General features: G+C 41.9%; 1 protein-coding gene across 2 annotated transcripts in view; it reads left to right on the forward strand.

Moving 5' to 3' along the window:
* The window catches only part of DOCK4 (dedicator of cytokinesis 4), a 244,154-nt gene extending 236,828 nt beyond the window's left edge, over positions 1-7,326 (forward strand). For both annotated transcript variants that reach the window (XM_042872551.1, XM_042872552.1), the window contains 3 exons: positions 229-342; positions 1,222-1,283; positions 4,319-7,326. In XM_042872551.1, coding sequence (XP_042728485.1) covers positions 229-342; positions 1,222-1,283; positions 4,319-4,735 — 593 coding nt within the window. In that variant the 3' untranslated portion in view covers positions 4,736-7,326. The remainder of the gene's footprint in view (positions 1-228; positions 343-1,221; positions 1,284-4,318) is intronic.
* Positions 7,327-17,283: the final 9,957 nt, after the last annotated feature.

The following is a 17,283-nucleotide window of genomic DNA, read 5'->3' on the forward strand; positions in this document are numbered from 1 at the left end:
ATACGGCCTCAAACTGACTGGAGGGCCAAATGCATAGGTTAGGCAAATCAGGAGACTGACAGGCATTATTTAAGAGCCTTTCAAATCCTGATGTAAGTGTCAGAGCTTTCTAGGCATGCAGTTAGTTTTCATTCTGTATATTTGTAGCCAAAGAAAAGCAAGTCAGGGAGCCTGAAAGTGACAGCTAGAAGTAGTGATGCCTGTGTCAGCTTTTCCATTCTCTTCCAGCTGTAAATGCTACTCCCAGCAGCTGGAGCCTGGACAGTGGGAAAGAAGCCAGAAACACATCAGACAGTGGGAAGCTTATATCTCCTCCTGTACCACCGAGACCTGCACAGACGGGTGAGTTAATGGACATTTTGGTCTAAACTCCAATCAAAAAATGATTTACTTGAGGGCTTGGATTCTATCCACTCTGACTAACATTTAACTTTCTGGGCAGTCTAGTTTATTATTCAATTACTGACATGGAAGGCTGTAGAACTGCATATATTTTCCTCTCATTAAGCTTATTTGTAGCATTCTGTTTTCAGTACTTTGCCTCTTCACTTAATGACTGAGGAATTTCAGACACTTTATTCTGATACCAGGGTGGATGATCAAATTTAATCTTTTGATCTTACAGTAATTAGAGGTTAGCAGTTGGAAATGATTGTTAATGAAAAAGAATCTTACTTGCCAGAAAATGCTCAGCAGTCATGGAAGTATGTGAGTTCCATTACTATAACTAATTTGCCCTTCAAAAGACTAATTTCCATGTAAAGAACAGACAGATTAAGTAGTATTAGAAATATAATTGTTCTCAAGGGAGCGGAAACTTTTAGAAGTTTCAGCCTTATGCCTCAAAGTACATTTCGTATTGTATTTTTTCTTATTTGACATTAAAATATGGAATGTATTTCTTAGGAAAAAGGAAAGGGAAAAGGGGGAGCAGAAAATACTTGTTTTCTTTGAATCCTGTAATTGTTTGATAGGGTATAAACAAATTTACATGATATAAAATTGGTCATGGAAGATGGCTGCAGAAATTTCTTACACTTTGTTGTACTGCAAGATAATCCTGAAAAAAGAAACAGAATTTTTAAGACTACTTGCAACTACTGAGCAAGTACGGAGAGCACTAGAGATATTTGTGGGTGGAATCCTCTCTTACCTCTTTAGAAGATTTCTTAATGAAAACTGTAATGCAAAGACCGCATTGTAATCTTTCTCAATTTACAGCATCACCAGCAAGACACATAGCCTCTGTTTCCCCTTCTCCTGCTGGCAGATCACCAATGAAGGTACTGGCTTTTTGCAAGTCAACTTCCTTTGTGGGACAGATTGTATGTGCTGTGGGGTATATCATATGTATTTAATATGTTATTTGAGTTTATTTTATATTCTACTTCCATTATATTAGCATTTTTATTCATTATTATTAGATTTTGTACATATTATTATATGCCTGTACAAAATTCATTGACAAGAGTAAATAGCCATAACAATCACAGCAGATCTGAAGATTACAAAAACTGCAGGTAAGAAATCTAATCTTCACAGTGTCAATATTAGACTTCTCACCTATGTGCATAATCAAGCTCTCTTGAGTAAAGGGAAAGAATGGAGTGTACAAAATAAATGTAAGAAGTGTTATCTGATCTACTTAGTCCAGAACGCCATCTCCAACAGTGGCAGAAGGAGATGCCAGTTAAGGAGAACCTGTTGTGCAGCCCATTCCTCTTACTCCTCCAACATCCAATGCTTCTCTTAGGAGTCTCAGAGGGTAATTCCTGCTCCACTAATTTTAATACTCATTGCCTCTGCAGGGCAATCCAGGGGAGAAGCTGGAAATAGTTTGAAGCCTATCAGTGGGAAACATTAAGCAGAGGCTGTGAATGAACATCGGTTCTTCTCTGACAGTTAGGCACCTGTAGCAAGAGGGGATCCTCTTAGCAGGTTTCATTTCTGTTTTGATGTATTTGAAGATTTGTTGTGCGACAGCTTATTGGTTAGAAAACTTCACCAGGAAATCTTTGTCTCCATCAGCACTGCAGGGCATCAGTGCACAGCCTGCATTCTCCAGGAAAACCTCACTATTGACAGACAGCTTATTAGTCTCAGGGATAACTTCTGCTAACGCATGCAAGCTGAGATAGTTGTGCTGTTGGAAATATGGGGGTCAACAACCTAGAGCAAATCAAAATGAGCAAGACTGGTGCTTCAGTTAGAGAGCATTCCTGCTGAAGTGATCCCTCAGGTATTCAGTGCATAATAAATGCCACAAATGTGCACATCTCTTGAGGAGAAGGGAAGCGACACCCCCAAAACACCTCCTTTCCCCTTGAGGTTCTTAATCATAATTCTGCAATCATTTTCCTCTTTATTGTCCCACACACCTGTTAGTTTTCCACTTGTGGCCGCAAAGTGGCTCTGTTTCAACAGAGAGTAATTGTGCTTGCTATCAAGTGTACTGTAGTCCCGTTACCATGGTACACCTGTTGAAGTGAGCGCTGATGCCAAGTTTCTGATCAAATTCTTACTAAGAATCTCTTCAGAGCATTAGAATATTGCACAAAAGGTGACTAACTGTGCCTGTGTTCTTGAATTGACTCGTTATTGATGTTTCCTAAGGTGTATAAAACTTGTCCTAACCTTTCCTTCTAAAGGCCTGGGTGGAATTTGAGCATTTTACAGCCAAACTCTGGATTGCTGCTTGAGAGTAGAGGAATGCTGGCCCACGAAACTTCGGAGAGTTGCTGGATTTCACTCCAGGCAGCCATGAACATCCAGACTCCTTTGGTGCCTAGACTGTTATTCATTATGATACAGAGTCTGCAGCGCTGTCAGGAATGAAGTACTTGCTCCTGCTCAGCTGCTAAATTGAAGCAGGCAGTATTTACATGTATTTGCTTGTGTTCTGAATGTCAAAAGCCAAGCCTCTAATTTTTATCTACAGTCACTTAACCCAAGTGTCTACTGTTCTTGAAACTTGAACCAATTACACTATTTACTTGAAAACTTTGACCCTGGATGTTTGCATAGATAAGAGTGCAGCTACGCCTTCCTTAGAAACAGAGGGTTTGAATCTGAAGCAAGTGCTTAATATGCAGCATCTCCACAACGTGCGAAATATCTTCAGCATGCACTGAGGTTGCAGGACAATCTGCTCTGTTTTTCCTTAGCTCACATGGCTCAGTTTTTAGTCTTTGTTCCAACTGTTACATGCTGCCATCCTAGTACAAAACCTGACGCAAATGAAGATTTTTCTACTGGTTTCAGTGTGCTGTGGATCCAGTCCTAGTAAATGAGATTATCTCAGTGGAATGAAGTCAGTGCAGCCAGCTCTATACGTTTTTGCTCCTCTGCCATTCCTCCCTACCCTTGTTGCACAGCTCACAATTTCATCTAAAGCTGAGCAGCTGGGTGCCAAGCAGTCTAAATAGAATTGGGGTCAGGAATTTGTCTTTGATATGATTTCTCCATCCATTTTTCAGCCTGTGCTTGAGACTGTTAAGTCTAGGTTGTCTGATTGCTCTAGTCACAATTAGGTAAGTTGCCAAACTTTCCCAACTTGTAAGGTGTACTCTAACCTGTTAGAGCAGTTGCTGAACTTGTTCCACTAGAATAGGACTTCTCCGTGATGGCTTTACTGTCCCTGCCCTCTGCTTTTTGTCAGTGCTGGTGCTGAGCCCTCAGCTCCCTGGCTCTCACCTTCCCACACACCCTCATGTCTTCACCCTTCTTTGTCCCTGGGGCTGTGATGGTGTTTTGTGTCATGCACAGTGGCACAGTGCATCCAAAAATCACCTGGGGATGGGGTTGGGCCGCAGTTCAAACTCCACAATGTAAATGTGCTTTTGTTGCATGACCGTGCACTGAAGTTGTGAGAAAAGCTTTGGAAAATGAATGTTGAGGGAGAGATTGCAGCATCAGCATGGAAGGTGATGCAAATGCCGTGTTTTGGCATTAGAGGGCAGGACATCACTAGGCAGACACTGTGAGTGGGTATGGATTTCACTTAAAAGAACTGGGAAAGCTGAGAGCTCATTTTAAAGGCTTCCAGATTTTTCCAGATAGTAAGACAACAATTAAATACAGTTTTGCTTTCACTTAAATGAATTACCGGCATGAGCACTGCTTAGGGTGTACTTGGGTACTCCTGAAATAAGTTTTTATTGTTTTTTTACTGAATCTTAATTAAAACCAAGATGCAGCGCTACATTTACCAAGCTTCAGAACCTGCACAAGTGCCTCTGTGCGTTTGCAGCCCGAGCACCGGAGTGCCCTCCCCAGTTCAGCGCCGCTAATTTCTTCTCACGCCCTTTCTTTTGAGCAGGGCTCTGTGCAGTCATTCACGCCATCTCCGGTGGAGTACCATTCCACGGGGCTCGTATCCAACTCCCCGGTGCTGTCGGGGAGCTACAGCAGCGGCATCTCTTCGCTCAGCCGATGCAGCACCTCGGAGACGTCGGGTTTTGAAAGTCAAGGCAGCGAACCGCCGGTCCCGAGCTACAGCGTCCCGGAGGAGCCCGTGAGGAAGGAAAGCAAAACCCCGCCGCCTTACAGCGTGTACGAGCGGACTTTGAAGCGCCCCGTCCCTCTACCTCACAGCCTCTCCATCCCCCCCACCGACCCCCCTGCCCTGCCGCCCAAGCCGCAGCTGGGCCGGCCCAGCAACGCGGAGAGCAGCAGCAGGAGGACTGAGCCGGCCCCGCGGCCCCGGCCGTTGCCGCGCAAGGTGTCCCAGCTATGAGGAGCCCTTTGGGATCTGATCACAAGGAATTCTTTACCATTTAAGGAATAATATTTTTAAAAAATGGTAAAATGCGTTTAGTTAGGCACTTTAATATTTTGCCCACCTTTCCCTTTCAGTAACTTTCAAATGCTTATTGATGTTACGTTGCACATTTTAAAATGAAATTACTAATTTAGGTTGCCAGATATTATAGGAAGCATGAAAGAGAGACTCTTTTTTAATGTCATGGTGGTGAATACTGATAAATGCTTTCCTTTGTACTTTATTTTTATTTAAAAAGTTAAACGTAAACCCCTGCAATTCTCATGTGAGCCAGATGAATGCTCCTGACAAAACAAAATGTACTGACTGGGACTTTACTGATAGAAATAGCAGCACGTGGTCTAACAGAGCAGTCTGTAGGCTCAGCTGTTTCCACAAGTAGGTGGGAAGTCATTTCTCCCATGCAGTGGATGGGTTGGTTGTTTCAAATGCCTGTGGAAGAACGGATATGATGCAAGTTATACTGCAGAGAGCTGAGCAAGAATGTGCTTTGGAATTTTTGAAGCAAACACTTGGTTGCTGTTATTTTTAAGATGGAAAGATGCCTGCATTTCATTCAGTGTAGAGCAGCTTTCTGCTGCCATTAGTGTATTATGGTATCCAGTGCATCCTTTGCTTTTTCAGGTGCAAATGACCTTTGTTGTTCCAGTTAATTTTTTTTTGTTTGTTTGTTTGCTTTTTTAATTGCTAGTGGAGGTCTTCTTCCTCTGCTGTTTTTGAGAGTTCACCCTGAAATACAGTCACTGTATTACATGGGTACAAAAAACACACTCATCTAATTTGCTTGTTAGAGTTAGCACCAAGTCGTGTGAGGGCAATACACTAAACAAAGTATGAATATGAATTACTGGATATTTATTAAAAAAAAAAAAAAGTAGTTCAGAAGGAAATTCAGAGTTCGTTAGCAGTTTTGTATAAACCTAGCAAAAATTCCAAACGGCTCTTTGGATGTGTATGTAGCAGTGCATCAGGTTGGGGTTCGCTTTTTAGGTCGTGTTCATCACCATCGTCTGCTGTCGGAGGACAGTGTTTGGCCTTCGGGCATACCTTAGTGACTGGCATCTGGAAAGCTAACACCATGCCAAGCCGTAGGGACAAAAGCACCTTCTGTATGTATTTTTGGTATCCTCTTTCTTTTACTGACCATTTAACACGTGCTTGGGAACAGATGTATGAACTGCATTTTAAATCACGCTGTTATTCTCCCTCTTTTGTTGGGAAGCTCACGTTGATTTTAGCTGTGTCCAATTTGTTGATAGCTTAACTGGAAGAAAGTGACCACTTTTTATATTCTCTAAAGCAGTTATAAGCTGCTGATGGTGGTTATAGAGGTTTTCTATAATAAATGTTTGAGTATTTTTGTACATAATTGGTAAATTTTAATAAGGAGTGTACCATTATGTGAAAAAGAAGCAAACAGTTGTGTATGCAGTAAGATTGTTATAATTATGCCAAATACTTTATGTATGGAAAAAAGAATATTTGTAAATATGTGCTTTTAACAATAATTCTGCCATATTGACTTTACAATTTTGAATGTCAGAAAAATTAATATATGTTAAAATATTTATGTTTTAGTGAAAGTATTCATAACTTGAAAAGGAACATACGAATTTTAGCTTTGTATCTTGCTGATTTCAAAGTCTGAAATTCCTTGAACTAGCTCTCGCTTTCAACTATAACATTTTTGTGTCTGTAACCACATCATAAGAGGTGCAGAAAGCTCCGTATTTATGCTGGTAGAAAGAGGTAATACTTGGGGTTTAAATAAGGTGTTACAAGTAAGATAACAAAGCTGCTTTTTTTTTAAAAAAGAGAGATTTTATTTTTTCTTTCCCCCATCCGTAGGTTAGTAGATTTTGTTAGGTAGTGCTTGAGCACAGTATCAATCAGTGTTATTTGCTCCTGAAGCCATTTCTTGTTTCTGGCAGTGAGCAGAACTGTTGCATTTATCCTTTGTGTGCATTTCAGAAGTCAGCTTGGCAGCACCTTTCATTTTATCAAGACACTCATGTCGGTTGCTGCATAATGTTAATATCGGAATAAAATGACTTGATTAATCTTTACACCTTGTTTTCTACAGAATGAGATTATAATTGTGTTTATCAAGCAGCTTAAGTTCTGACTCTGTGTTGCCAAATCTTGTTTCATTTCTGTTGAATATCTCCTAATAGATTGGGTTTTCTCCCCGTTTGGATCCTTAATAGCTTTGTGAGACAGTGTAGAGAGCGTTGGCCTGCTCTTCTGAACAAGGAGGAGTGAAACATTCTCTCTGAGAGTTCACTGTAAATTAACCTGCATGAGCACTCTGTTTTTATAACCATGACGTCGCGAATACTCCGAGTGATAGCAGATGGTATAAAATTGACAGAGTACTCTGAAACTGAGCTGATGCATTTTCTGCTTAGTCAGTTTTGACAAATTGATTCTGTAGATCAGTTTTTCAACCTGATTTCTTATAAAAGCGTAGTATGAAATTTTGTTATGTATGTTGCAATACCAGAGCTTGAAAACCTAATGTAAATAAAGGTCTTGTTTGAATTTTATGCGTTACTCATAAATACAGTTTGATCACTTTCTGGATGACGGTGGGTAATTTAGAAGCTCATAAAAGCGGACCCAGGAAGACAAATTGCTGCTTCTTCTCAATAGCTTGAATGTTAGCCAGCTTACGTGTAATAACAGAGATGATTGTGCATTTGAATACTGCATTTGAATTGTTGGTATCTCTGTGATCCCTCGAAAGAGCATCAGCCACACCTGGCCGACCTGTCAGTGGTGCAGTTTGGATCCATATTCTGATGGGTTAACACTTCTTTGCTGAGTCAACTCAGTTACCAAGGTCTCAAGCTGTGTCCTGAGAGAAGCTAAAGTTAGTTTGTGATAATCAGGGTGGTGCAGATACGGCCCTGCTGATGTGGAACAGGCAGTAGTTATGTGCAAATCCCCTTTTTATGGAAATGGTGCGTGCTGTCCTGCCTGCTGGTCTGCTTACTCACAGATTGTCGGCAGTCTGCAAAAACCCCAGTGACTGGGCAGACTCCTACAGGCAGGAGTCAACGCATGGGGTGTATGTGGTGAACAGCATCTTGTTTTGAGTGTGACTGGGCTTGTACCAGTCACTCATAACCAAAGCAGAGCCCCAGCAGGCCCCTGCTGGAGGGCACAGCCTTCTGCTGGGCCAGAGTGCAAGGGGTGCTCTGCCTGGAGTCCATCAGATCCTGACCTTCAACCGCTCTGTGCCAAACTGTGTAAGAGAAAGCACTTTCTGTACTTATTTAAATTGTCTTTCTCTTCTCCCTGTAGTGTTAATTCAGCTTTTGACATGTTTCATGTAGACTTCTTTGGTGATGAGTTGCTTTGAATGACATGACTAAAAACTCTTGTGATGAGGCGGCAAAAATTTGCAACCCTTAGGAATAGGGAAGGTTTAGAGCTGCTTACCTCACATGTGCTCCACACATCAGGATGCAGAGACTTTTCCTAAGTCATAAAATAAAACTGCTGAAGGAAGAAAGCTTTTAATTGGATTGTTTGGTAAGGAACTGGGTGTGCTTGTAACGCGTGCTTATAATGTGTTTTTATTCTCCCAGGAAGAGTAATAGTAAGAGAGATAGACATTGAAGCATCAAATCTATTTCTTTCAGGTCTTGTGGCATGGTTTCATACCAGCTTAACTGCTGGCTGAGCTGTAGGGAGCCATAGGAAGGCCGGAAGTCCTGACAAAATGTTTTTTTATTTTACAAAGGTTTGGGTTTTTTTCCCCGTTATCCTATAGCTTACCAGAGGAAAGATGCCAGAGCACAGAGAACGCTGCAGTGAGTTATAAGGGAGAAGAACTTCTAAACCCAAAGCCCTGCAATTTTTAAAAATAGCTCCTTGGTTTTTGTAGACAGTTGTTTTCTTACCCCATTGTGCATAGCTGATGAGTGTGAACAACAAACAGTATTTTAGGGAACAAATCGATGTCCAAATTTCATCAGAAATAGCTGCTCTGATAGCTTGTAAGCTGCTGGGATTCCTGTTGCATATTTAAATGTTTTACATCAGTGATTTGCTATTGGTACTACATCCACTACTGCATTTCAATTTGTTCCATTTGTTTTGAAACAACTTTGTGGAGGCATTCTCTGCATTGCATTCTTGCTTATTTGTGCAAGACTGCTATCACTGCTGTTTATTCCTGGCCTTACTGACCTCCCTTGAAGTTTTTCCTCTTGCTTTCCAAAACAAAGGCCATCATCAAGGAACTTCTTCCACCTCTGCCGCGAGCAATGTTGCAGTGTTCCAGCACAGGCACCTGTCTGCTCCTAGGGGGATACCCTTGCTCTCAGAACAGGACTGTGCCAGAGCAGTGCCTAGGGAGCACCTCTGGGAGTCTGCAGACATCAACTCGGTGACAGCTCAAGGACAGGGACTAAACAACTTAATAAACTCAGGGGTGGTGTAGGTAATGTCTTGCAGGAACTAAGCCTTGCCCAGGAGTGAAACAGCCCCAGGTAACCTTCATCATATGGGAATCCCTTGCTTCATTTACCATTCCTCTTCAATTTGTAGAAGAAATATTCTACATAGATACACAACTACTGTTTAAAAACAGTAAAAAGAGGGTCGCTGAGCATGAGATAAGGAACAACACACTCCTTTAGTGCAGGGAACAGGGAAGTGCTGAATGTATATTCAATTCCTGGCTGACCTGGGACCTTTGTCTCCAGGCCAGTAGCAGCCAGTGGGTGTGTGCTGCCAAATGGTTTGTCCTTATCCACTAGAATGTGCTCAGGCAGAGCCAAAGCAGGAAGTGCTGTATGGCCAGCTGCACACACCAAATTCAGTGCTGGTCCCATTTCTGCCATCTGGTGCAGGAAAGCAGGCTGGCTGCCTGTTGCTCTCTGAGCAGCTTGGCCACTGTGCTGATGCTGAGATGTTCAGCTGGCCTTTAAATATGGTGCTACAGCGAGGATGTGATACAGCACATCCCAAGATGCATGCAAAGGCTCATATCACTGTTGTTAGAAATAAGCTTGTGTCCAGGAGGAGCTGGGTGACAGCAGCTGGTACGGATTGAATTGTGCTCTCACCTGAAGAAAGTAAAAGTCTAACACTGACTGCAATACACTTCACAGTGAACAAAACACATCAATAAACTCAGCTATTTCTTTTCAAATAGTGAATTAGGAGATGGAGCAACAAATATCACCATGCTGTGTTCTTCCCAGGCCATTAAGGATAGCAGAGGAAGATTGTGCACGCTGGGCAGGGGCTTTTTGTGCTGCCAAAGAAAGCGTTGGCGCATCAGCAGCCCCCCTCCAAGCCCAGCCTCGGAGCTGAGGTGCATCCGTCAATAGCCCTAAAGCTACAGCGCAGTGAGATTTTGTAGCTGTGAAACCTGAGCTGCATAGTGATAAGCAGACAGGGCCTGTAGGGGAGCAGGCAGGGAGAAAAGGAGAAAAGTGTTTTTCAGGTCACAAAGATCTATTTTTCACTTCTGGAACGCTGCTGCTTACTGAGGAGTGCTGGGCTTTTACCATACACTTTAATGTTTTTTTTCTCCTCTGTGTGAAATAATGCTTGGGGGTTGTTTTCTCTGTGTAGCTTTGAATGATGTCGTTGTTCTGCTGTATCTGCAGAGGATGGTTTTTTTTTTTTTTTTTTTTTTTTTTTCTCCCTCTTTTTTTTCCTCGATTCTTTGCAGAGAAGGGAAGGACAGAATAAAGGAGAACAAAAATGGTGCTCAGTGCTAAGTTGTCTTTTCAGCTGTGGTGGTTGCATTCTCTGTCTGCCCCTTATCCCAAGGGGTAGCAAGCAGCCCTAAATTGTGAATTTGCTCCTTGTTTGAGTATATATTACAAAGAGGAGAGCTGATAGGGTTGCAGAGAGCAGACTGGTTATGAATGGCACCAAGCACCTCTGGCATGTGCTGTGCCCACCCCTGGGGTGAAGCAGCTTCCCAGCTGGCAGGTGGGGGCACAGCTGTGGGTGCCTGTAGGAGCCCCCACCTGCCTGCATGCACTCCCCATGTGCAAAGGCAAAACAGTGGATGAGCTCCATTCTGCTGGGCAAAGTGTGCTTGGGCATGTGCTTCTGCCATGGTGTGTGAATGATAAACTGCAGAGAGCTGCAGTGCCGTAAGGAACACAGAAACAGTTAGAATGACAAATTCTAAGTCACTGTGCTCCTTTGGTATTATTGTTCTTGCGGAAATGGTTTGGGAAAAGAAAATAATAATGGTCTGGAAAAAGAAATAATAACCCTCCACTTATTTAGCTTGAGAACTTGGGAAACTCGGGAGATTTTGCAAATTCTCTTATTGAGCCCTTTCTGTCTCAGTGCTGTTTCTGCTGAAGGCATTATCAGCCCATCTTGCAGGCGCAGCTCTTAGCACTGTGCTGGCCGAGCCCAGGTGCAGCAGGGTGCCAAGCCATCAATCCTACTGCCCATAAGCGAGGTGCATCCCACGCTGAGCACCGGAACAGCAATGGGCCTGAGGTGCCCCGAGAGCAGAAGCAACAGTGACGCAGATGGCAGGGTCATCTGTCAGCCACACTTACCTCACTGAAGACTTTGCAAGTCAGGTAACAATAAAAAAGACATCTGGCAGACACTCCACCTGCTCATAACTGATCATCATTAATAAACCTGTTCCAGAATGCGCCGCCAACATCTCAGCTATGACCACATAACTCAAGGTAATTAGCAAATGGCAATTGCTGAAATGAGTTGCTTTCGTTGGCCGAGTGAAGGAACCAACGCCGTGGTTGTTATTGACAGAATGAAAGCTGTTTTGTGCAGGTTTACTGAGCTGGCTAAACAGCAGGCTGGTTTGCTGGCTCGTTCTTTCTCTGATGATTTGTGTATTGTGGAATATAGGGCTGTAATGGCTTTATTTTTAGAAATGTTGATTATACATAATGAATAGATACTGCAGCTCGATCAACCTGAATTTGCTCTGGAAATCACAACTTCATGGCTGATTTCTACCTCAGCAATGGACAGGAGTTTATCTCCAAAAATGGAAAAAAAAAAAAACAAACTTGGTTTACAGCATACTATGAATGTATTGTTGACAGATTTAAACAATAAATGAACCATGCATAGACTTATCTGTGCTGTATGACCACCATGCTTTGCCTTTCTCCCATCCCCACTGCGAGAGCCACTGTAAAACGAGTACTGAATGGTGGGTGAGTGCTCATGGTGCACAGGGGCCTGTTTGAAGCTGACAAATTGCTGTGGCTCTCTTTGGGCTATCTGCAGGAGGCTTGTTTGGTGCCTGCTCAGAGAACAGCACTGTGGGGAGGATCCAGAGCAGTGAGGGAAGAATGAGTGCCCTTACTGGGTCACCCCACAGTTGAGTAAGTGCCTATTAAGCAATGCTTCCATGCAGTGTGGACAGAACAGATCAGTGCAAGCCAATGGACATGCTCCCACCCCTAAGCATGCTTTCTGGTGGGAAATCTTGGTGCAGAAGAGCCAAAAAATAATGACCAAATATCAATAAATCAGAATAACTGAAAACAGACTCCACGGGGGGAGACTCATCCTGGTGATCGGGTCATTCAGATTCACACTCTGCTGTAAGAATGCTCAGCACCCACAGAAAAATGTTGCAGGTAATACTCAGGTCAAAGAGATTGGGAATTCTTCAAAAGGGATGTATGTTTTTGCACAAATGTGCTGAGATGGGACTTGGAGGGTTCTTTATTTTTTGCTTTTAATAACAGTGTTTGGAATAAGGAGCAGAGGTTGTTGGTGGAGATGAAAGTGTTAGGAGGATGTGTGGAGGAATAGCTTCTTGTTATTTTAATCACCTCGTAACATTATTCAAGCAAAAACAATTTCACAGTGCTTGTATTCACAGTTTTTGTGTTCATTTGTCTTTTAAGACTAAGGACTGTTTTATGTTTGGTGTTCTATTCTTAGGCTTTTTTTTGTTTGTTTGTTTGTTTTGTTTTTTTGCAAGATTATGCATTATGCAATTACAAATAACTGCTCTTTTTTTGCATAATTGGAATTCTTTGCACAATTTAAACAAAAGTATTCAAACTTCAAGATTGGTTCTCTGAAATATTTTCATTCTAGGCAAACTGCAACCTGCATCATTTTCTTTACGTTCCTTCCTCTGAGATCACTGCATCTAATAGAAGTACGAATAATGTCTATAAGATCTGGAACATGCTCTGGGTGAAGGTGGAAGCTCTTTAAGCCATTTACAATCAAACGGTTCAGAGGCAATCTTCTTGAATAGATTAGTTCTGAAATGCTCTCAATGTGGCGGAGAATTGAAGAAATAAAACTGCAATTACTGTGTAGTTGCGTTCTATTTCTGTAATGTGTTTTGAAATTGGGATGCTACACATCAGAACCATTTTTGATATACAGCATGCAATTAGGAGAAAAGCAAAATATAATCTGAACTCTGTCTAAGCTGCCAGAAATAAATGATAGCAACATGACATGTTACAATCTGCTGTTGTTTTTTGTTTGTACATTTTTGGTTTTGTCTCTGGTGTACTAAGTCTTCTGTGTTTTCCAGATTGAACAGCTACCGATGGAGGATAACAAGCATTACTGGAAAAACATCTTTTAAACCAGCTAAATGATTACTTTTGTTTCCAATACACTACTCTGAAAAATACAGGATTTCAATGTCGTTCAGATGCTGTTCCACAGATTTCAATGTACTTATTCCCAATTTGCAAGAGCCAAGTAAATACTGAACGATGTTCTCCCTTCAACCCTACATTCAGAGAACTGTTTACCTTCCCATGCTGGTTTCAAGCCAAAATACATAAAAAGAAATGGAAAAGCACGCCCCAAATCAAATTAAACCAATAACACCCAAATCCCCTATGATCTGATCTCTAAACAAAGAGAAAATATTTTTAGAGTTATCTCCTTTTAATGCAGATGTTTTCTGCAAGCACGCAGGCATACTGTTAGGGTGATTTTTTCCTGGTAGAAGAGACACCTTGTGTCATAGAATCACAGAATCACCACGGTTGGAAAAGACCTCTAAGATCATCCAGCCCAACTGTGCACCTACCCCTGTATCTAGTTTAAAGCCCTCTCAACGAGCCCTGCCAACTCCTGGGCTAGGATCCATTTCCTCATTTCAGAGACAGGTGAAACCCATCCGCAGCCACCAGGCGAGGTGCTGAGTAAACCACCCCATGGCCAAAAGAATTCTTGCAATTGCGCTAGCCTCTCAGCCATGTGTTTGTGAGGTGGGTTTTCCCGCTACTCTCAGTATCCTTCCCTGCCTCTAAAGGGATAGAGGAAAATACGACCTGCACACTTGCTCTGTCCATTAACTGCCCCCGTCCCTTTTAGTCCTTTTTGATAATGCTCAGGTTTCTCTCACCAACTTCATCACTGTCAGCCTGAACTATCAATAAAAGATAATAATCAGAGGGCCGAATTAGATCAGGAAATTTCCTAGAAATATTCCTAACATGGAGGCAGCACAAATCCCTGCAGGTAGGGTTGGGCCAACATATACAGCCTCTCAGAGGGAAGTCACCTACAACAGTCACCCTTCTGTCCTTGGCAGAGGCAGCCTTGAGATGTGGAGCCGACCTCCTCACTGTAGACAACCTCATGGGTGGACCTCCCAGTGCACCTCACTCACCTCTCCCTAAAGTTCCAGACTCTCAGACCTGTTACCTCCATTATCTCCTGAGCAGTCTTCTCACTAAAGCTGCACTGGGGCTTTGTATATATGATTTACAGTGTGCCCCATAAAATATAGGAGTTTTAATCTGACATTTGCTTTTAGTTCATGCTATAATCTCTGTGCATCATATGAAAAAGTGCTTTATAGCTGATACAAAATAAGTGGATGTCCAGGGTGTCCAGGAAACAAGTTCTTGCTTTTGAAACAAGATATATAATGAAGGTTTCCTATCGTTATACTAACTGCACAAAATATTCATGATACTTTGAAAAACTGTACAGTATTTGCAGAAGATATGTTACTTTCATGTCTTTTTTTTCCAGGCTTTTGACTTGCTCAGTGTTTGCAAATGTATCTTAGTCACCCCAGACACATTATTTTCTATTATGAATAACTATTTTGCTGTATGCCAAAAGCTTCAGTGTTCACATTTAATGTTTCAGAGGTTGTTTTTTTCCCTGTTCTTAACTCCTATTGTTAAGGTCTCAGGCACCTGGAGAAGTGAAATTATGAATTCTTAATGCAAAACACCCCCATTTCAGGAGGTAGAGTTGTGCTATGGCTGTTAAAAACTGAAGTCTGTTACTCAGATCTGATATAAAGTAAGGGCAACTTACAAACATTCAGTGGAGTTACTTTGGATTTAAAGCACTGTAATTTAATATAGAATAATGTCTAATCCAAAGAGAGTTAGTGATCGAACCGAATGTATTGAATTTAAGTGAATATGTACAATACATCAAACGTGCACTTACAGGGATAGAGGTATCCCAACTGACACCTAAGATATGCAGTTACCCAAAATATTCAAATATGAGCTTCGAAAAGACAAAGTCTCAACTCACATCCTATTCTTTATTTGTTCTTAAAAGACTTCAGGAACATACATCTTTGCTTAATCATTCTCTAGATTTGCAATCACCCTGAATTGAGGCATGCCAAGTAGGCAAGCATTTGGCTTGTGTCCATGTTCAACCTGATAGAGACTTCATGGCCTTCCTCCAAGAAAGGGAGACACCATCAGAACATGAACCCCTCCTGCACCCCACAGTCTAATGGCTAACGCACTCAGACACTGTGTGGCTGATCCAGATGTAGTTTCCAGGTTAATCTTTGGCCACTGTTGGAGACCACAACATTGCAGTTGCATCTGTGGAGAAAGTACCACAGCTTATTTTCAACACACAGGATAGCGGCAGGCCCTTCCCAAATTTTATGTTAAATATTATGTAAAACTAATTATGTTAGTATTTGCATGCATTTATTAATCTTATCTGTAATACATTTTAATTATGTTAAATGTTAGTCAGATGTTAGGGATGCAGATTTCCAAATTAAATCCAGGTGAACGTCAAAACCACAAGAACACAATGATGCCTTTGTTGTTTCTTAGCTGGTGTCTTGTCCTGCTCTGATGGTTGGTTGCTGTATGAGCAGGGTATACAATCTGTCACTTCTGTCACCTCCAGCTTCTCAGTACATGCAAATACTTCCTCTTACAGGCTGCCCACCCAGGGTAGAGATCTGTTTGGTTGACATAAGCAGCGATTTACTGCAGCATCAAACACAGCATGACTCCATTCATGTGTTTCTCTGGGGAGCAGGAAACTCTGGCTACATACCTGTCTCTGGTCTGCTCAGCCGATTTCATTTTTCATTTAATAGTCATCTGCTGACACGCAGACAGAGAGCAGCTCTCACAACTCTGTAGCTCTTGAGGTAACCATGTGGAGGCAGAAAATGAGCCCTGTAAGCATAAACTGTTAACACACAAATAAAAGCAAATTAGAAATGACCGACGAGTGCCATCATAATTATTTAATGCAATATCTGAAGACATCATGTATACTGCCTTCATTTGTGCAGGCAAGAAAAATGTGCACATCATATGTGCTGGAAAATGCTGAAAAAGCTTCAGGACCATTTCCACTAATTTCCCCAACTTCTACCACAAACTTCTACCATTTTTAGTGCCTGGGGAACTTGTTGTGAGATTCAGCTTCAATGCAGAAATGTAAAGATTAAAGCCCCCAGATGAGTTATTCTAGAAAATGTTTAAAAATGTGTGCAATGAAAATCAAAGACTCTTTCTCAGTACTGAAAGAAAAATCTTGTGTCATGTCTTAAGTGGCTTTAAAGCTGAGTGATGGGAACTGAAATCTGGCGTAGCAATAGATGGCTACATTAGGCTTGCCTGATTTATGTGCCCTTGGAAACTACATACAGCACAGATTATTGGTGAGCTTATGAAAGAATGCAGTTCAGTATGGAGACAGGAGCAGCAGCCAGAAAGTAAAAAGTGAGCCAAATTCCCAACTGCACCACCATCTTCTTTGCCTGCTGCTGCCCTCCAGTGAGGTCAGTATTAGCACAAAGGAGTTTGCATGCCTGTCCACAGTACTCAGTTCATGGAGAATGGATGGACTGTGGTGTTTTGGGTGGTCAAAAGTGGTCAGGGAAATGAATACCCATGTAATTTATATCAATAAATGTTACTGTATTGTATACATCAACATATGTATATGTATGTATGTAAAGATACTAAGGGACCAGACAAGAAGAGGCCCATCCTGTTAGCATAAGCTGTATAACCATCATTACCTCAGACATCCTCATCTAAACTCGCTAACTTTCAGAATGAGTGTTTTGCCAAATTGGTCCCTAGGCACTCAAAACTTCATTCTAAAGAACACATTATGTGCCTCGGGGGGGTGAGTTTAGGCTATAAATTTGGGACTTGCCCTCCTGCAAAGTATCACAGAATGAGTTTTACAAGAGTGGGTGGTTCGAGTGCTTGCCAACCTGATTTGGCTTTGGAAAGCATTGGTTT

This window comes from Lagopus leucura, unplaced genomic scaffold (assembly GCF_019238085.1).
Source record: "Lagopus leucura isolate 7727_CA_CO unplaced genomic scaffold, USGS_WTPT01 Super-Scaffold_100008, whole genome shotgun sequence".
NCBI classification, from domain to species: Eukaryota; Metazoa; Chordata; class Aves; order Galliformes; family Phasianidae; genus Lagopus; species Lagopus leucura.